At 51.9% G+C, this 21,003-nt stretch overlaps 1 protein-coding gene across 2 annotated transcripts in view; it reads left to right on the top strand.

Annotated features, from left to right (window-relative positions):
- The window catches only part of Nol4l (nucleolar protein 4 like), a 143,865-nt gene that overhangs the window by 55,518 nt on the left and 67,344 nt on the right, over positions 1-21,003 (top strand). For both annotated transcript variants that reach the window (XM_004668080.2, XR_006638502.1), the window contains exons 2-4: positions 2,612-2,767; positions 8,282-8,393; positions 20,731-20,840. In XM_004668080.2, the coding sequence (XP_004668137.1) occupies positions 2,612-2,767; positions 8,282-8,393; positions 20,731-20,840 (378 nt within the window). The remainder of the gene's footprint in view (positions 1-2,611; positions 2,768-8,281; positions 8,394-20,730; positions 20,841-21,003) is intronic.

Genomic DNA, 21,003 nt, shown 5'->3' with positions numbered 1-21,003 from the left:
TTTGCAGAGGCAAGAGAGTGGCTCAACTCCCTCCCCCACCTCATGAAATAAATAAAATTTCATAAAACGAAGTATATTATACTTGAGATGGGCATGGTGGTACATGCCTATAATCCCAGCTTGATCTGTGGCGACAGAAGAATCAGGAGTTTAAAGCCAGCCTTGGCAAGTTTGAGGCCAGCCTAGGCTACAAGAAACCGTGCTTCAAAAAAAAGTATATTATGGGCTGGAGGGATGGCTTAGTGATTAAGGCACTTGACTGTGATGCCTGGGGATCCAGGTTCGATTCCCCATTACCCACGTAAGCCAGATGCACAAAGCGGTGCGTGCATCTGGAGTTCGTTTGCAGTGGCTGAAGGCCCTGGTGCACCCATTCTTTCTATTTGCCTCTCTCTCCCCCCTCTCAAATGAATGGATAAATAAAAAAATTTAAAGTATAACCAGTAATAATATTCATAGTGTTTCAACTCTGTCATGGCATGTTTGAATATCCTTCAAATGCCTGATCAGCTAACAAACAAGCTGGCCATTGGTGGGCCCTTAAACATGGCTCAAGACCAGAGAGGGTTGGGATGCTCCTGAGAATGAGGTAAAAGTAACTCCCGAGAGAGTTTAAATCTGAAAAGCCACGGAATTTCACAGCTCATTCATAAGTGAAGCTCAGGGAAATTGAGAGGTTTGCTCATGGTCTCAAAGCAAGGATGCCAGGCCAGCAGCCAACTTTCTTGTATGCGTGTACACACACACACACACACACACACACACACACACACACACGAGAATATGCATGTGCTCACACAGAGGCCTGTTATCTGAGAATCCAGTCACCAGTGCAGTGGGTACTGACAAGCAAGAGGGCCTATACAGGGCTGGTCAGGCCCCAGCCCAGGGTCACCATGCAGGCATGATGCCCAGGAATTGTGGGGTTCGGTAGCCTGCACCACAGACACCCAACTGATCTCTGTCCTCAAGCAGGCCAGTGGAAAAGAGATGTTCCTGCTTACCTACCACTGCATGTCTAGAAAGACACGAGATAAAACCAGCGCATGCCTGCCACCAAGGACTCCCAAGTCTGAAGGTCTAAGCCATCTGTGGCAGTCCTCAGACGCCTTCCCCCAGGCAGGCCCTGACTCTGGCTCACGACCTCCTGGAGCTGTGTTGTGCGTCTGCATCCCACCTGGAGAAGTGTGGCCAACCACAAAGCACAGCCTCAGGAGCAGCATTCGCGGAGGCATCTCTGTGTGACAGGCTTGGTACAAAGTGCTGCAACCAAAGCTCATCTATTCCTCATGGACAAAGGGGTACTTTATCCCCATTTTGCATATGAAGGGCCTGAGACTTAGAGAACCAAGATAACTGCTGAGGGTCACACATTACCTAATGGGACTGACTACATCTGAACCACCCTGTTCTGCTTTAACTAACTCCTTGCTAAGCCGTGGTTTATCACGTGCCTACTATGTGCTCAGCATCTGTCTTAGTGTGAGTCAGCAAATGAATCCTGTACCTTCATAGAGGTGCTGTCTTTGGATGGGTTCCTCAGAAGAAGGATTCTTTTGGAGTTGTGTCTTTTGGTAGTTTTACAGAAAACCAAACAAAACAAACAAACAAAAGTGCCTCATTTTCCCAATCACCTTGCTTTCTGCTTAACTCTCGATCTCTGAAGACCCGTAGAGTCCCCTCAGTGTCCTGGTAGGGAGATGATGGCTGAGGGCCTGGTGTCCCTGGGTCCATGTGTACTTGAGCCCTGTGGACCAGAAACTGCATTCACGGAGCAATGACTTCACCCAGGCTCATGCCCTGGAGTTTCCCCTGCAGACTCCCTCCTCTTCCTCCTCCTCCTTCTCAGTGGGGAGGGCACAGCTGCAGCTGTTTGCTCCGAAAGACCCAGTCTCCATCCTGGCACACCTTGTCAGGCCAGCTGACAGCATTCATGCCAGCTTGATAAGAGGCTCAGGGGCCCATGACTGCCCCATTCGCAGCCCTGCCACCTCCACACGGCCCCACTGCTGTTTTTCTGCGTATCTCCCCACACAAAGAGCCCTGGTGCTGTGGCTGGCGCTCAGCTGCTTGAGTGGGGAGGGTGGGCAGTGGCGAAAAGCTTTTCAGAGAGGCTGGGTGGAGGCAGGAGCCACCCAGGTGATGGGAGCCAGTCTCCTGGGACCCTAGCCCAGGCCCATAGTGAAAGGTTACTGCTAATTGGCGAGCTCCTGATGGGGCTGCATCTATTTAGCACTCCCCCCTCCCCAGAGACTTCCAGGATGGTCTTGGCACAGCATGTGATTCGAGCGCTCCCTAAGAGTCTGGCACAATCTGTCTGGAATTGTGAACATGGAGCCTCTTGGTTTTCTAATTTGTACTTGCGTTGTCGTGGTTCTCTGCCTATTGTTGCTGGTGTATTTAGTGGCAGCAGCTACCCTGACTCTGGATACCCTTTCCCTGGACCCCCTGCAAGCTCCCTCCCCTCCCCAGCCCCCAGATGGGCCACTGGAGGCCTTGCTGGGCCAGGGAGCAGCACAGTCCCTGCCCCCGACCTGTGGCCTGGCCCCAGGGCCCAGCTCTCACCCGCCATCAGCCCTGACACTAACATAGCTTGTCCACCCTGTCACAGGGGGCAGATGGCCTGTCGGAGCCCGAGGGCATCTCTCTGAAGCGGGTTGCTGTGGTGGAAGATTTCTTTGACATCATCTACTCGATGCATGTGGAGAGCTCCGCAGAGCCAGGCAAAGCCCCCAAGCACGCTGGGCAGAAGAAAACCTACCGAGCGGTGAGATTTCTGTCTCTGCCTCCGCTGGCAGCCCCGGGCCTTGGCAGGAGGCCACGGGCTCCGCACATGTTGGGCGGGAGGCGGGGCGGGGAGCTGAGGCGTGATGAAGCGGCCTTTGGGGATCCAGGGGGGCACGGGGCAAGGGCATGGCAGCCAGAGATGGCTCACGGGGTGAGGGGCGGGCTCTGCGGTCACAGCACAAAGGAGAAGCAGGTTGAAGGGAGGGAGAGGGAGGGAAGGAGAAGGGCAGGGCTGGGAGGAAGCCCTCCTCTTCCCAGTTTCTGTTTCATTCGTCCCCCAACCCCTTACAGCCTGCTGGGGAGGGGGGGGGGATTGCAGATAATAGGAACAGCAAGAGCCAGTGCTTCCACAGCATGGCATGGACCGCATGCCAGCCTGTGCTAGCTGCTTCCTCTGTGTGAGCTTAGCCAGGTCCCCACAGCCCTGTGCAGTCAGCACTGTGAGTTCCCCAGGGGCTGTGGGGTCCGAGGACCTGCTGCTCTCTACCCTCTTACCCCCGACCTCCCAGAGGGTCACAGTTAGATTTGGGTTGGGGAGGCTGGGGGCAAATCAAGGCATACAAAAGCAGACAGGTCTCCCCAAGACCAGCAGTGATAGAAATGAACCCCGGGACCTGGAGAGCTTTGGATGGATGGAAGATTAGACATGGCAGTCTAGAGAGAGAAATGTCACACGTGGGGGAGGTGGAAGACAAGGGGACTGTGGGCAGAGCAGAGGCCCCAATCCCGCCCTGCAGGAAGGGCTTGCTGTGTGGGGTCTTCCCACCATCCCTCCCTCCCACCCCCTCCCATTCCCATCGGCTTTTCATCTGAGTTTGTCTCTGTGGCTCATGCCCAGCTCTGAGCCCACAAACCAGGTACTTTATTCTCAGCCAAGCCTCAGGGCACTGTGGTCCTATTTCCCCCGTTAAAGAAACAGACCTCAACTAAGGTGGATATGAACACTCCCACCCCCGCAAGCTCTGTGTATAGGCTGTAGCAGAGGTGACCTGTATAAGTATGATGTCACCATGAGGCCTGATTCAAAGCAATCTGGGTGTCCTTGTCCCCAGATGATGGCCTTTGCCCTGACTGGGTCTATCGGATGGGGACCCCATGCTGGGGGGCCTCAGAGAGGTCTGCCCACCCCACCTGCTGCTCAGCATGTGTGTGGTTGCAGAAGGGAGCAGCGAGTGTGAGGGTATTTCCACCCGAGGCAATAGAAGGGAGGGCTGCCAGGCTAGGAGCAGCAGGGGCCCCTTGGGATTGACAAGACCCAGCTTGCTGGCTGAGCATCGAGCCTACCATGGTGCTGGGCATTCAGCATGTGCCGGGCTCTAGACCCAGCACTTGCTGTGCCCACCTCACTGAGACGCGCCTGGGTGAAAGCTGTGGACATGAAGCAGGTGCTTCCTGTTTTAAGATGAGGAGATGAAGGCTCACAGAGCCACAGCCTGCCTGAGGTCACTCGGCTGGTGTAAGCCAGGCAGCTGACCCGCATCCATCCTGACGTTCCCCAAGCCTCCCGCGGCCAACTAGCAAGTTGCCAGGCAAATGGGCTCAGCTGGCTTGGCCTGGTGATTTCCCTGGTCTCTTGGGACCCAGCACCAAGCACCCACAGGCATTTCTCAGCAGGGTCTGCAGCCTCTGCAGTGAATAGGCCCAGGCTAAATTGGGCTGGTCCTGCCAGCCCTTAAATCCCTGGGCCAAGTGGACATCCATCCCTTTGCTCTGCACTTCCTGGCTTCTTGTCCATATGCCCGCCGTGTGCCCCACTTCCCGATACCCAGCCTGGAGCTGGCACATGACTGGCATGGAGCCAGCTGGGCTACACACAGAGCTGGAATTTCAGCAGCAGGGCCAAGGCTGAGCAGAACAGGCCAGGGCCCTCCTGCAGTGGGTGTGAGGCTGAGAGACCGGCACTCCCCCTTCCCTATGTGCCTCCTCCACTTTCCCCTCCTCTTCCCCATCTGTCACCCTTCTCATGCCACCCTTTTCCTTTTGGGGGGGGGTAGGAGTAGTGCCTGGATGCTTTTGTCCCCTCTTTTCATCTGCTTCCATATCCCTCCACCCAGCTCAGCACTGCTCAGCACACACAGCCCCCACTGTACCCTACCTGTAGAAAGAGCCCCCAAGAAAAGTCCATGTTGACGGCTGCAGAGGGGCACAGCCTAGAACCTTGGGGGTTTCATCAGGCCCTTCCATGAGCAGCTTCTGGATCTGTCCCACGTGTTCTGCCAACGCCGAACGCTGGGTCTGCCTCTCAGTCTGTAGAGCACTGGTGCTTTCTGGATTCGTGCACGCCTGGGCGTCTGTCAGGGGTTGAGGAAGCAGTAGGGAGGTGAGTAGCCTTGTCCAAGGCACCAAAGCAGGGCCATTCTTCACCCGTGGAAAGAACTTTCCTTCCACTGTCCTGCCATGGGTCAGAGACAGGGCAGGCAATGAGCTTTTAAAGCCCGAGGGTGCTTGAGCCAGAGGCAGATGGCCATTTACATCAGATAATGCAGGAAAAGTATTGTTTTAAACAAGAAATCCTACCTCTCATGCAGGATGACCCGAGGTTCCAAGGATCCCAGGGGTCTCCTCACAAGCCTGGGGCAGGTTTCCGGTGGCTCCACGAAGTTCCCTGGGCCGCCATAGCAAACTTGTCCTTTTCCAAAGGGGCTTTCTTGCTTTTCTGATCTCTGTCCATCTGGGTTGGAACCCTCTTTCCTCCTCCTCCTCCTTCTTTTTCTTCAGGGGTGCTGGAGGCCATATTAGCTCCCAGAGCCCAGATCTGGCTCTCCAGGCCACTTTGGAGTTTGGGCCAGATGTGGTCAGCAGCTGCTCCAGGCCTACCGCGTGCTAATCCACCACAGGGCAGAAGGAGGATCTTGTAAAGTGGTGTAAATCCCCCCCATTGGCCTCATCTGTCTTTGTCGGCCTCTGAGTTGGGGAGTGAAAACAGGGCCTTGCAAGTCAGCGACTCTGCAAATAGCTCCCACTCTCCCTGCCAGTGAAATCTCATTCTCTCTCTCTCTCTCTCTCTCTCTCTCTCTCTCTCTCTCTCTCTCTCTCTTTTTACCACTAAGAAAAACAGAAAAAGAAATTTACACGGGCCTCAGAGTCCAGGCAGCAGGCAGCCCTGGCACGGAGGAAGGCTGACTGGGGAACAGGGTCCTAGAGCCTCCCCACCTGAAATAGACTGCTCCATCTTTATCTGCTTTGTGCACTGGAGTCTATTTCTAGAACAGGGTCTGCAGCTCTGGAACCGTCATCCTGTCGATGAGAGCATCTTCTGAGGACTGCCCTTTTGGTTTCACTCCATTTTGTGGTCCTGTCGCCTAAGGCATCCGTGCACTCAAATAGAAATAGAGGCCCCATTTCTGGTCCTGGACCAGCCGAAGGGCGAGCAGAAGATGCTGTGGAAGGTCGGTGAGGGCATGTTCGCCTCCACACAGGTCTCTGCGAGAGCACAAAGCTCACACCACAGGGAGCTAGCAGCCAGGCTACAGGCATTCCAGCTGTGCGGCACAGGGCCCTCTCTCCACTCTCCACTTCGCCCCCTGACAGCTCCAAGAACTTCTCACCTCTTCCACCCTTCTGTAGGACTCAGAGCCATAAAATGCATGCCCTGAATGCCTCCACCCGCCCCCCACCTCCCCACTGGCACATCACCAGCCCTGGCCCACTGCTGGGGACCACACCAAGCCCCAGAGATCTTGTCGCCACCACCCCACCCTGGAGAAGAACTCCTTCCTATGCTCTCTGCAGGCCAGATGGCAAGAGAGAGACGCCCATCATCTGCCCAGCCCTCAGCAGAGCAGCCAAGCCAGGAGCCCTCCATGAACCCTTTCAAAAGTGTGTCTCTGCCCGGCGCAGGGGGTGAGCAAGCTTCGGGTCAGACTGTGCCGCCATGCCGCTCACCCTCCTCCTGAATGACTGCAGTCCTTCACCCTACATCAAGCCGGCTTCTATGAGGCTCGACCCAGGGAGTCATGTCCCAGGGAGTACGGGGTGTCATCTGTTGGCCATTCAGCCCCAGGCCTGGCTTTGCCTGGCACACACTCTTCCCTCGTGCCCTCAGGCAGCCGTCATCATCCGCCCAGCCCACCTTCAGACTAGGCATGTTCTGAGAGCTCTAGGCCGAGTCTGCCTCCCCCCCCAGAGAAGATCCCACCCGTCAGTCTTCACATCCCAGGTGGGCCAGCCATGCCCACTCCTGTGGCTTTTTCTTCATAACTCCAGCCAGGGGTGCTGGGACTCGCCCTTGTCCCTGACCTCTAGAGCCATGTGGTCAGGATTAGGAAGGGAGATAACTCTTCAAGGAGACTGCCTGCTAGAGAGAGCATCACATCAGCTGAGATGTTACAACCTTGTCACCAGGATTAACTCACATTTGCAGCCCGAGTGGCCCGAAACTCTGCCAGGAGGGTAGTGGGAAGCAGGCTGAACTAGGACCTCACATAAAGTGGATCCTCAAGGCTGGCTGCAGCCTAGAGTGTCCCAGCCATCTATGTTCTCCTTCCCCTAGCCATCAGAGGTACAGCAGGGTATCCACGCATCCCATTGTCCCCATAGGAGCAGACCACATGTTGTCCACCTGTCAGAAAGGGCCCCTGCCGACCAGAGTGGCCTGCTGCCCTCGGCTGGCTTTCCCAGCTGGGCTGCAGCGAGGACAGGAATGCTTGGGCGATGCTGCCCCTTAGTGGAGAGGAGTGGGAGGACCCAGTCTCTAGGTAGCACAAGAGAAAACTGGTTACCAGGCCACCATGGCTGAAAGATGCTGGGATCAAAGGAACCCTTTGGCCCCTGCAGACAGCCAAATCAGGACCAGGGAGTTTCCCAAAACCCAGAGCAAGGAGGAAGGGATGGACTTCTGGCCCCTAGCCACCTCCTCACTCCTCCTCTCGTGTTCTTTCCACTCTACTGCTGTCTTCCCTCCCTCACAGCCTGTCTCCTCCCTAGCTGTGAGGTGGCATGACCTGGAGCACTGCTTCTCAGGAGCTGTGCCTTCAGGTGAGTCAGCTCGCCTCTCTGGGCTTTAGTCACAAGGAACATGAAGGGCTCCAAGAGACTGTACAGGATGGAAAATCAGGTGCCCCCATGATAGCCTTCCACAGTTTTCTTTGTAAAGATCCTTGACCTGTTATTGGCACTGGAAACTGCTTATAGAAGCCTGAGCTCTGTTCCTGTATCTCGAGCCTCTGAATTTATAAGTGGGCCTCGGTTTATCCATCTATAAGAGGGGAAGCTGTTCACCTGCCCTAGAGCAATGTTTGTGAGCTCACGTTCTGGTGACAAGTGATAACATGTTCTGAGAATGTTAACTTCTTAGAGGTGAAAAACTAGATCATGCTCAAATGCTTCATTTGCTCAGGTTTTAATCACCTTTATTCAACTCTTTCAAACAAAACAGCTCATTTTCACAGCAAAGAGTAGATGACTCCTGCCCCTTGAGTACGGGGACTCAGCGGCCAGGTCACCCCCCCCCCCAGGACTTGCCACACATGACATGCAAACTGTTTTTCCGCAGATCGCGGAGACCTACGCCTTCCTCCCAAGAGAGGCTGTGACCCGCTTCCTCATGAGCTGCACGGAGTGTCAGAAGAGGATGCACTTTAACTCCAGCGGCCCGGAGCCCAAAGGTGGGGGCCACCTATAGGCCAGCATTAGCAGTACAGGACAGCCCAGTCCTGTGGTAGTCACTGGCCCCAGAGGCCAGTGTGGGTGGTGGTACTGCCTGCAGAGCTCTGTTTGGATTTAATTTTGAATCTTTTATTTAATATTTATTTATTTATTTATTGAGACAGGGTTTCTTATGAAGCTCGGGCTGGCCTAAAACTTGCAATCCTCCTGCCTCAGCCTCTCAAGAGCTGAGGTTACATGTGTGTGCCACCACACCAGCTTGGTTAACTGTTTAAAAAAATTTTATTTATTATTTGAAAGAGAAAGAGACAGAGAGACAGAGAGACAGAGACAATGGGTGTGCCAGGGCCTCCAGCCACTGTAAACGAACTCCAGATGCGTGTGCCCCCTTGTGCATCTGGCTAATGTGGGTCCTGGGGAATCAAGCCTTGAACTAGGGTCCTTAGGCTTCATAGGCAAGCACTTAACCGCTAAGCCATCTCTCCAGCCCTTGGTTAACTTTTTAGAAACATATTTAAAATTTTTTTTAATTTATTTTTTTTCATTTTTATTAACATTTTCCATGAATTTTTTTTATTTGAGATAGAAAGAGAAAAAGAGGCAGAGAGAATGGGCATGCCAGGGCCTTCAGCCACTGCAAGTGAACTCCGGATTTATGAGCCACCTTATGCATCTGGCTTATGTGGGTCCTGGGGAATCGAACCTTAATCCTTTGGCTTTGCAGGCAAGCACCTTAACTGCTAAGTCATCCTTCCAGCCCCCCCAAATATTTTTACTTATTTATTTGCAAACAGAAAGAGACAGACACAGAGAGAATTGGCATACCAGGGCCTCTAGCCACTTCCAGTGAATTTCAGATGCATGCACCACTTAGTGCATCTGGCTTTACATGGATCGTTAGGCTTTGCAGGCAAGTGCCTTAACTACTGAGCCATCTGTTTAGCCCCTTGGTTAACTCTTTTGTTTTGTTTTGTGTTTGAGGTAGGGTCTCACTCTAGACCAGGCTGATCTGGAGTTCAGTATGTAGTCTCAGGGTGGTCTCAAACTCTAGGCGATCCTCCTACCTGTACTTCCTGGGATTAAAGGCATGCACTACCATGCCTGGCTTAACTTTTGTTAAATGTTAAGTTTCATGTAAAAGCCAACAACCTATTGGTCCTGCCCTTCAAGGCCCAGGCCAATCTCTCTCTTCCTACCCAGGTTGTGTGGTTATCCTACCCATCCTCCCTGCACCATCCTCCTGGCCACTCAGGCCTTGCCCCCTGACTGATTGTCCACTCTTGTGCCTGTGGGCTTGGCTCTCTGAGGATAGAAACGTGTGTTCCATGACATGTATTCCTCCTGCCTTTTGGCCATAACACCTGCTAGTGATGTGGTCTCCTTAGGGGTTGCTTCTTCCTTGTGCACACCCACATGGGTTTGGTAAGTGGATCCATGGGGATTAGAATTAGAATGTGACCAGCTGAACTTGGTCCATGCTGTGTTCTGCCCAGTGAGATCAGCAAGACCCCCTCTCCCTTCAGTATTCCCTACTATACCATTAGCTTGGACAATTCATCAGAGTCCCTCTACCTGCAGGTGGTTTGGGCTCTGTGACACTGACCACATTTGATCGTGGCTCTGTCCTGAGAAATGATACTCAAGTGAGCCACTGAAAATTTCAGCCACTCTCCCCAGCATGCTGTGCCAGCCCCTGACAGCAGGCCTGCAAACCAAGCTGAACCCCAAGGCAAGGCTTGCAGAGACAGACTGGGAATAAGAGAGGACATGGTGGTTATCCAGGTGGCATCAATTCAAGTGGCATCCATCAACCTGGGGAGGTACACTCAACCGCAGAGCCCCGGCTGACCAGAGCCAGGCATCGGAGCAGACTTATCAGGCAGTGTCTTCCTCTCAGAGTGTCCCTGAGGCATGTGAGCAACTGCTGACACCAGCTGACTCACCAAGTCTAGAGGCTTGGCTGCCTTTGAGCCACCAGGCTGTGGCTACCTCATCAGGCACATTGGACAGCGTCTAAGGTGCAAGGGACAGAAGCTTGTGGATGCTGGGCATAACTCTATGGAATGGGATCCCGCCTCAGAAGACAGATGAGAATATTTTTTCTTTTTCTCCTCAATTTTTATTAACATCTTCCATGATTATAAAAAAAATATTCCATGGTAATAACCTCCCTCCCCCCACTTTCCCCTTTGAAATTCCATTCTCCATCATATCTCCTCCCCCTCTCAGTCAGTCTCTCTTTTATTTTGATGTCATGGTCTTTTCCTCCTCTTATGATGGTCTTGAGTAGGTAGTGTCAGGCACTGTGAGGTCATGGATATCCAGGCCATTTTGTGTCTGGAGGGAGCACGTTGTAAGGAGTCCTGCCCTTCCTTTGGCTCTTACATTCTTTCCACCACCTCTTCCACATTAGACCCTGAGCCTTGGAAGGTGTGATCGAGATATTACTCAGTACTCCAGTCACTTCTTTCCAGCACTATGATACCTTCTGAGTCGTCCCAAGGTCACTGCCATCTGAAAAGAGAAGATTCTCTACCCACAGTGAGAGTAGCATTAATATAAGGGTATGAGAATTAAGAGAAGTGCTTACTGGGCAGTTTGATAAGCACAGTATATACATTTAACGGATAAGATTTTTGAGAGGTCTTCTGTGAACCTGGCATGGGGCTCTAGCCCAGTGATGCAGCCCCGCGTGGCCTGCCCCAAGGGCAAAGGCAGCTTTTCCCTACTCACTCCAAAAGCTGCTGCACTGGAGACCTGGGCCCTGGTGCTGGCTGCTGGATCCTGCCCACTCCTGTGCCTGTCCTTTCCCATTCCTACCCTAATTGTTTCCATAGCAACTGGCGGAGCCAGACAGAGAACTGCTGCCTGAAGGAACAGAGGCAAGGCTGCCCTGGGGGACAGCAGGCCTCACAGCTCCTCTGCTCTGCTTCCAGCCATGGGGAGGGCGTACCTCCCCAAAGGCTGCGAGGTCTTCAGGCTGTGGGCAGCCCAGCAGCAGCCTGCTTCCGCTCCTGGATGGTTTACCACCACAACCTCCCCCTGCCCCTTCCAAGAAGGAGTTGGTAGAAGAGGAGAAGGAGGAGGAGGAGGAGGGAGGAAGGGAGCCCACGGCCATGAGCTGCCTAGAATACAAACCAGCCCAAGGACTGGGTGCTGAGCCACTCTCTTGGGGTCTATCCCGACAAGGCAGAGGACAGGCACCTGCCGGTCCTTCGTCCCAGGTGGCAGCTGACATCACTATGGCAGGAAGAGGACCCCCAAGGGAACCAGGCGGGTCATGGCCCAAGAAAGAGTGTGGGCTCCAGGCCGGCTGGGCCTGGTGTGCAGCCCTGTTCAGGACTGTGCATCCTGTGGCAGGTTGGGGAGCTTTTCTGTCATATGAGCTATCAGTCTAGGCGTATAGCTGAGGAGACAGGAAATGAAGTCCCAGAGAGGTGCTGGGTGAAATCAGTCACTCATCCAGGCGAGGGAAAGAGAGGAGTGGGGGGGGAGTAGTGGGTGGGGGAGGTGTGTGTGTGTGTGTGTGTGTAGGTAGAACTGCCTTCTCATTAGCAAAGTGGAAAAATGACTTCCTATCAGGGCGGTGGAGATGCAGGTTTAAAAAAGAAGGCCACCTGAAGGGCACTTCCACTGTGACGTGGAGAGCAGCCTGGGAGAACTGGCCTGTGGTTGCACCCCAGTGCCGAAGCCCAGGCAGTCCCATCAAGGGTCGGGTCAGTGAAGCCTCCCACCCCAGGCAAGCGTGCTGGGTCTGTAGTGTAGAATGCAAGGTTTCCTTTATGGAAGTCGCCAACGGGGATCTCTTGAGTTTGTATGCGTCTGTCCCTGGGCCCTTCTTGCCAGCTCCCTCCCCAGCAGGATCCTGAGCTAAGCTCTCTGCCCACTCTGCCACCCCCCCCATGCCTCTCAGGATACAGGAGCTGCAGCAGACCCCTGCCTGCCAGCCCTCCCTTCCCACTGGCCAGACGCAGGCCTCTTGTTCCTGTCCCAGGAAGATGGGGAAGGAGGGGGACAGAGGACAGGATGGAGACTCCTCTGAGGCTGCTGGGAGAATGCCCGATTTCCTGGCCTCATGCTAGAAAGAAAAGAAGGAAGCTGAGTGGCCTCCCTACTCAGTGACCTGCCTCCCTCCAGCAGAGTATGAGGCCCACAGCCTCGAGCGGAGCTCCCCACCCCACTAGGAATATAAACAAAGGAAGCTGCAGAGGTCTGGAAGTCCTCGGCTACAAATACCAGGGCCTCCTCACTACACTCCCCTCGCAGCAGCGCCAGAGAACTCAAGCAGAAGAAGGCAGCCCCGCTCTTGCTGGAGAGGAACCTCTGCGGACACATTTCTCTTTTCTCTGGCAGGACACCATATCGTCACATGGTTGCAAATCCTGAGTTGGCAATGGGTAACATTGGTTACAGTTCCTCAGGGTTTTCTCTCAGAGTGGCTCCTCACAGCCAGGGCAGACCTGTCTGCGTAGTTCCCGAGGCCCAATGCCTGGCCCCTCCAGCTGCCTGGGTCCTGGACTTCCGACCACAGCCCCCTTCCAGCCTGTTCCTCTCCCTGGCAGAGCCTCACCTGTCTCACCCCATGGCTGACCTGTCCTCTCCCCCACTGTCACGCTTGCTGTGAGACTGAGAAGTCGCACGGTCTCTCTGTGCAGCCTTATCCACAAACTCTAGCACCCTCCTCCTGCGGTTCACATCAAGCACATCAGGCAAAGATGGCCCGTGTGGAGCACTTAGCAAGTGCTCAGTGGCTCTTAGCCTTCCAGTCCTCTTCACAGAACTTTCCCGAGATGCTCTCGGCCCTTTTAGCTCTAATGCACTTGTGTCCAGCCGGTCCCGCCCTGCTTATCGAACCTCACTCATTTCCCGAGCTTGGGGACTGTGCTAGGCACTTGCCCCTCCTTCCCCCTACCTGCGGTGCGCCGGAAGAAAGTCCTGCTCTGCACTGAGTCCCCCTCTTGACCCTGGGCCTGCTTTGTTTCCCAGTCCGAACCCTGTGAGATGATGGTCTTGTGCCTTTCTGCCCAGCCCTGCCTGGGAGAGCTCTTACACCTCAGCCATTCCCACCCAGAAGCTTCCACCATCTCCAGTCAGAGGGGTTTTGTAGGCAGAGGTCATCAGAAGCTCCACTTTATGTTCCACCCAGAGACCGTGGGGGCCACTTGGCCATTGGAACGTGCCCTGATTAACGGCATCGCTCGAGCCCACAGCAGAGGCTGATGCTTGGCCTAGAGCGGCTTTTGCTGCCCTGGGTGCAGGCACTGTACGACGGCTCCTTGTCAAAGCTGTGGGAACCCGGCCAGAAGCTCGAGTTGGTTTCCGTTCTCCTTTGCAAGCTGATGTTAAAGCCCTTCTTGGGCCACTTCTGCCTGTCTTCCGGAGCAACCTGCTATGACCCTCAACCTCCGCAACTGGAGCTAGCTAGCTCCTAACTCAGCCCTCTCCGTGGTGACAGTGTCCAATGGTGTGGCATCAGGCTTTCTGCAATGGCCTGGGCGTGACCACCACACGTCAGCACAGCAGACTGGCTTCTCCAGTGCAGCCCAGGGAGTCCCCTCCTCCTTTGTGCACCCCACCTTCGCGTGTCCCACCTCGATGTTCACCCACCTGCGACGGTTACTCACCACACCCAGAGCTCGCGACGATCCCCCACTGTCCCAGGCCCTCCTGTCTTTCTCCTCGCTTTGGTGGTCCAGCTCCGACCTCTCGTGCCAACCAACCCCACGGCTCCCTGACTCTCCAGGAGTGTCCCCTGCCTCCCATGGCACTGCCTTCATGACTTTTTTGGACCAAGCACTTGGTAGCACACCAGCAAAGATGTTTGCTGAAGTTTTTCTGTGTTTGGCCCCTCCCCACCACCAGGCATCCTGCCCTGCCCCTTTCTGAGTGCTTCTGCCACCGCCCCCCCCCTTGTGTCCCAGAAAAGGCTTCTGTGCCATCTTGAGGAAGGACAGGCTAAGGAAGACCTACCTCGTACTCCCAAGCATGCCATTCTGGCTACTTACTTTTTTCTCCTAGGCCAAACTTTCAAGGCCTTTATTAGTACTTTCTGATGAGTAGTCATGACATTCAGGTAGAATGTGGGTGACATCAGAGAAAGCACCTATCTCCCTGCCTCCGCGGACAACCAAGGACAGAGAGTCCCTGTACCGTGAGGCCACTAGAGCTGGGTGACACTTCAGAGGGGCCATGGTGTTTAATCACTTCCAACTCTGCTCAACTATCCCTCTGGTGTGTGAACCCAGACGTGAAATATCATGGGTGCACAAAGGCAGGTCAAAGGTTGATAAATATTAAGAAATGAGGTGTGGTGGCACACACCTTTAATCCCAGCACTTGGGGAGGTAGAAGCAGGAGGATCACAGTGAGTTCAAGGCCACCCTGAGACTACATAGTGAATTCCAGGTCATCCTGAGCTAGAGTGAGACCCTACTTCAAAAAACAAAAAAAAAGAAATTACTTGTTTTGGGGTTGGAGAGACTCAGTTGTTAGCAAGTGCTTACAAAGCCTGACAGCCTGGGTTCAATTCCCCACTACCCACATACAGACAGATGTACAAAGTGGTTAACAGTGTAGCAGGAGGCCCTGGCACATCCATATTCATTTTCTCTGTTTCTCCTTCTTTATCTCTCTGTCTCTGTCACACACACAAATATTATTAAAAAAGAAATGAGCTGGGCGTGGTGACACACGCCTTTATTCCCAGCACTCAGGAGGCAGAGGTAGGAGGATCACCATGAGTTCAAGGCCACCCTGAGACTGTATAGTGAATTCCAGGTCAGCCTGAACTATAGTGAGACCCTACCTTGAAAAAAAAAAAATGACTTAAGGCAGGCATGATGCTTCATGCCTTTAGTACCAGGCTGCATAGGAGGATCACCATGATCATGATCATGAGTTTGAGGCCAATCTAGGCTACCAAGTGAGATTCAGGTCAACCTGGGCCAGAGTGGAGCCCTACCTCAAAACAACTAAAAGGAAATTGCTTATTTGCACCAATAATGTTAAATTCATTTTTGATGGGTTCACATGTAAAATCTACCATTAAGTTAAGGCGCTTGCCTACGAAGCCTAAGGACCCATGTTTGACTCTCCAGATCCCACGTAAGCCAGATGCACAAGGTGACACACATGCACAAGGTCGCACATACGCACAAGGCAGCACACGCTTCTGGAGTTCAGTTGCAGTGGCTGGAGGCCCTCGTGTGCCAATTCTCTCTCTCTCTCATAAAAAAAGGCCAGTCTATTGGACTTATTTAAAAAAATGCCATTTTGAATCAGTATCATCAATATGATAATTTAGGATTCAAAAGGTGATAACAAGTAAAATTTCTGTATAGTTTATTTGTAGGCAAGTAAGACTTGAGAGTTTTAGAGAAAAACAGTAAGTTTCTTCCTTCTCACCTGTTTTTAAAGCTTCGGCTGCCCTTGAAACATGTTTTTGCATTAGCTATCCAAACTCATGAAAATATACTCATCATCATTAAAAAAAAAAAAAAAGTAGAAGGGAGGCTGGAAAGATAGCTCCACAGTTAAGACACTGGCCTGCAAAGCCTGAGGACCCAGGTTCAATCTCCCAGTACCCACATAAAGCCAGATGCGCAAGGTGGCACATGCATCTGGAGTTTGTTTGCAGGGGCAACAAGGCAGAAGTCCTGATGTGCTTGCTCTTTCTCTTTCTTTGTTCACTCTCTTTTTCTGTATCCCTATTCTTGCAAACAAGCAAATATTTAAAAAAAAAATAGAAGGAAGATGGGTGTGGAGGCACATGCCTTTAATCACAGCACTCAGGAGGATTGCCATGAGTTCGAGGCCACCCTGAGATGACATAGTGAATTCCAGATCAGACTGGGCTAGAGTAAAACCCTACCTCGAAAAACCACAGGAGAAAAAGATGAAGAAGAAGAAGGAGGAGGAACAGGAGGAAGGAGAAGAAGGAGGAGGAGGAAGAAGAGAGAAGCTGTACATGGTGGCATGCCTGGAACCTCTCAGCATGTGAGAGGCTGTGGCAGGAAGATTGGGAGTTGGAAGCCCAGCCTAGATTACACAGAAAGCAAGGCCAGCCGGGCGTGGTGGCACACGCCTTTTATCCCAGCACTTGGGAGGCAGAGGTAGGTGGATTGCCATGAGTTTGAGGCCACCCTGAGACTACATGGTGAATTCCAGGTCAGCCTGGACTAGAGTGAGACCCGACCTCAAAAAAAAAAAAAAAAAAGGAAGAAAGAAAGAAAAATGAAAAAATGAAAGCAAGGCCAGTCAAAAGAATTGGGGGTAAGGAGGCCTCAGTCCACTTCAAGCCAGTTTCTGAGACATTCTGTTAGAGACATTGACCTCTTCCCTCAGACAACAAAGATGAAGCATTCTCTCTATGGCACATGACTTTAAAAAGACAGGGCTGGAGAGATGGCTTAGCAGTTAAAGCATTTGCCTGCAAAGCCCAAAGGATCTCAGTTTGATTCCCAGGACCCACATAAGCCAGATGCACAAGGGGGTGCATGCGTCTGGAGTTCATTTGCAGTGACTGGAGGCACACCCATTCTTCCCCCCCCACCCCCTGCCTCTTTCTCTCTGCAATAAATAAATTAATTTTTAAAAGACTGGGCTGGAGAAATGGCTTAGGTGTTAAGGCACTTGCTTGCAAAGCCAAAGGATCCAGGTTCGATTCCTCATGACCCATGTAAGCCAGATGCATAAAATGATGCATGCATCTGGAGTTTGTTTATAGTGTCTGAAGGCCCTGATGTGCCCATTCCCTCCCTCTATCTCAAATAAATAAAATAAAAATTAAAAAAAATAAAAAGCAAGACAAGGTTTTTATATGTTTATAAACTTGGTTTAAAAAAAAAAAAAAAGGGCCGGGCGTGGTGGCGCACGCCTTTAATCCCAGCACTCGGGAGGCAGAGGTAGGAGGATCGCCGTGAGATCAAGGCCACCCCGAGACTACATAGTGAATTCCAGGTCAGCCTGAGCGCCAGAGTGAGACCCTGCCTCGAAAAACCAAAAAAAAAAAAAAAAGGGTTGGAGAGATGGCCTAGCAGTTAAGGCATTTGCCTGCAAAGCCAAAGGATTCTAGTTCGATTCTCCAAGACCCACATAAGCCAGATGCACCAGGGGGCGCGTGCATCTGGAATTCGTTTGCAGTGGCTGGAGACCCTGGTGTGCCCATTCTCTTCCTTTCTCTGTCTGCCTCTTTATCTCAAATAAGTAAATAAGATAGTTAGATAGATAGATAGATAGATAGATAGATAGATAGATAGATAGATAGATAGATAGAGATATATTAGATATATATATATTTTTTTAAATGTTTAAGGAAAAACCCAGTAACTTGCTGCTCAGTCAGCTTCATGTAGAACCCCTGGGCCCTGGGGGTCTGGCCTGGTCTGGAGTGTGCTATCTTCAGGGCTGTTCCTACCCTGGCAATACAGGAGCACCCCTTCTTCTCTTTGGGTGTTTGCACCCCCATGTTTATAGAAATCTTTCTATTTTCACTGTAGTAAGATACCTCGAAAATTTACTATTCTAGCAGTGTTTCATTGAACCTCTTTGAAGACTCATTATATTCACAATGCTAGATGTTTCACACAAGGGCAGTGACACTGTACTTGTCCTCTAGTGGCTTCTCTCACTTGGCATAGTGTGCACAGACCTCTCTGATTTGTGCTCTGGCTGTGAAGGGACGAGTGTTAGCAAATTACAACACGGTCCCCTCTACGTCCAACACTACCCCTGCCTCCCCTCCTTCTTTGCTCTGGGCTGGCGTGGTGGTGGGGAGGGCAGGCTTTGGGTAGTGGGAAGTTGTTCCCATTTCTCTTCACTTGACTCATACTCCCACCCCTTTGATGAAGCAGGGATCTCAGGCCTCGGTAAAAAATCAGCTTGGCCCGAAGTCCCCAGAGGCAGTGGAAAGCCAAAAAGTAGGCAATCAGGACAATTTCCCAGGCACCTTAGCCAGAAATCCAGGAATTAATCTCAACCTTCTGATCCATGAATCCCATCCCTTAGAATCAGTTCTGCAAAGGAAAAGACCAGAAATATGGACCAACATTTACATGCAGAGATGGTCCCTGTGGTTTTGTGTATAACAGCCTTTACTGAGCCTCTCATGTGGGGGTAATTTAGAAAAATTACAGTAGCGCTGGAGGATGGCTCAGCAGTTAAAGGTACTTGCTCACAGGACCTATAGGTCTGGGTTCAATTCCCCAGTATGCACATAAAGCCAGATGCACAAAGTGGCACATGCAGCTAGAGTTCATTTGTAACAGCAAGAGGCCCTGGCACACGCATACTCTCTCTCTCTGCTTGAAAATAAATGAAACTATTTCAAGCCAGGTGCAGTGGCACATACCTTTAATCCCAGCACTTGGGAGACTAAGGTAGAGTGAGACTCTATCTCAAGAAGCCAAAAAATTAAAAAAAAATTTTTTTTGTTGTTGTTGTTGGTTTTTTGAAGTAGGGTTTCACTCTAGCTAGGCTGACCTGGAATTCACTCATCTTAAAATAGTTTTTTTAAAGCCAGGTATGGTGGTGCATGCCTTTAATCCCAGCACTCAGGAGGCAGAGGTAGGAGGATCACTGTGAGTTCGAGGCCACCCTGACATAGTGAATTCCAGGTCAGCCTAGCTAGAGTGAAACCCTACCTCAGGAAAAAAAAAAAAGAAAAACAAAAACTATTTTAAAAAAGAAAAAAATATGGCAAAATATTATACAGCTCTAAGATTATATATTAGAGTAAGCTATGATGGTGAAGGAAGATACCCAAGACAAAATGTTAAGGAGAAAAAAATATTTCCAGTACTTAGGAGGCTGAGGCTAGAGGACCATGAGTTCAAGACCAGCTTGGGGGCTGGAGAGATGGCATAGCGGTTAAGCGCTTGCCTGTGAAGCCTAAGGACCCCAGTTCGAGGCTTGGTTCCCCAGGTCCCACGTTAGCCAGATGCACAAGGGGGCGCACGCATCTGGAGTTCATTTGCAGTGGCTGGAAGCCCTGGCGCGCCCATTCTCTCTCTCTCCCTCTATCTGTCTTTCTCTCTGTGCCTGTCGCTCTCAAATAAATAAATAATAAAAAATGAACAAAAAAAAATTTAAAAAGACCAGCTTGGGCTACATGTAAAGGATGATCCTGTCTGACACCCACAAAAGAAAATAAAATGCCTTTTTAGAAAGCAGACTATAAGTCTCTGTGCATCATGATAGCATGTATGCAAAGAAACATCATAGGGAAACACATAAACAGAAGCATATGCCACGCTGCTTGGTGCAATTACAGTTTTTAATTTTTTTTCTTCACATCTTTCTGCACGGCGCAGATTCTCTACAAAAAGAACATGCCTGACTTTGATCTTCAGGACAGCAGAGCAATAAACAGGAGGAAGACGCCTCCTCTGCATGTGATTCCAGAGGAGCCAGGACTGGGGAGGGTGGCAGGCGCTAGACGCCTGGCTCAGATCTGCAAGCCGTATGGTCCCTGAGGGTACTTTAGGGGAGACTCGGCAGGGCTGGGGTGGAGGCAGAGGCAGGTGTTCACCAGGAAGAGAGCTGACTTTAGCCAGGGTTAGAAACTTCCAGGCCTTCAGGGGGCCTGGCAGGTGGCCCAAGTGTGCCACATGGTAAGAAGTGGTGGTAGGGCAGGGCGGCACACATGCCCTGCCTGAGCGAAGCAACTCAGCAGTACTGTTGTCACCATTAGGCCGTGGTCCCCAAAGTGGCCAAACCATCCATGTTCTTCAGTGCAGCAAAGGCTTATTTTTTATTTTTTCTAGCTCAGGCTGACCTGGAAATCACTCTGTAGTCTCAGGGTGTCCTCGAACTCATGGCAATCCTCCTACCTCTGCCTCCCAAGTGCTGGGATTAAAGCCATGCGCCACCACGCCCAGCACATTTTTTAACATGTGAAGTCTCTTGTTAAAAGTCACTGGCGGGGCTGGAGGGATGGCTTAGTGGTTAAGGCGTTTGCCTGCAAAGCCAAAGAACCTTGGTTCGATTTCCCAGGACCCACATTAGCCAGGTGCACAAGGGAGCGCACACTTCTGGAGTTCATCTGCAGTGGCTGGAGGCCCTGGTGTACCCATTCTCTTTCTCTCTCTCCCCCCCCTTTCTATCTGTCAAATAAATAAATAAAATAAAATATTTTTTAAAAAAGTCACTGGCAAACGCTACCAGCACCATTCAGCCTGTGTCTGAACACCAAATATGGTGGACAGTCAGTCAGTCAGTGGCCTTGGCCTGTTTCTTCCCAGAGGAGGCACCCCCCCCCCACACACACACACTCAGTATTCCCCATGTGGGCAGCAGCCCCCAGCACAGACTGAAAGGGGTTTCTCTTTGTTCTTGCAGAAAATGAGCCTCCATCTCCTCTGGTCTCTGGGATTATTGACTACAACATGCCCCTCACCTCCACCTACTTGAAGCAGATGAAGTTACGGGTGATGAACTCCCAGGAGCAGGTAAGGCCCCTTCCCCGGAGGCAGCTGACCTGACCTTGCCTGGCTGTGGCGGAGTCTTTCCAGGACTGGGGCCCTCAACCTGTCTAAACCCTGGGGAAATCACAGAGACCCTTATCTGAACATCGAGTCCCAAAGCCAGCAGAGGGGGAGGAAAGGAAGGAAA

This window comes from Jaculus jaculus, chromosome 8 (assembly GCF_020740685.1).
Source record: "Jaculus jaculus isolate mJacJac1 chromosome 8, mJacJac1.mat.Y.cur, whole genome shotgun sequence".
NCBI lineage: Eukaryota > Metazoa > Chordata > Mammalia > Rodentia > Dipodidae > Jaculus > Jaculus jaculus.
The sequence above is the reverse complement of the archived record's forward strand: the minus strand, read 5'-3'. Positions and strand labels throughout refer to the sequence as shown.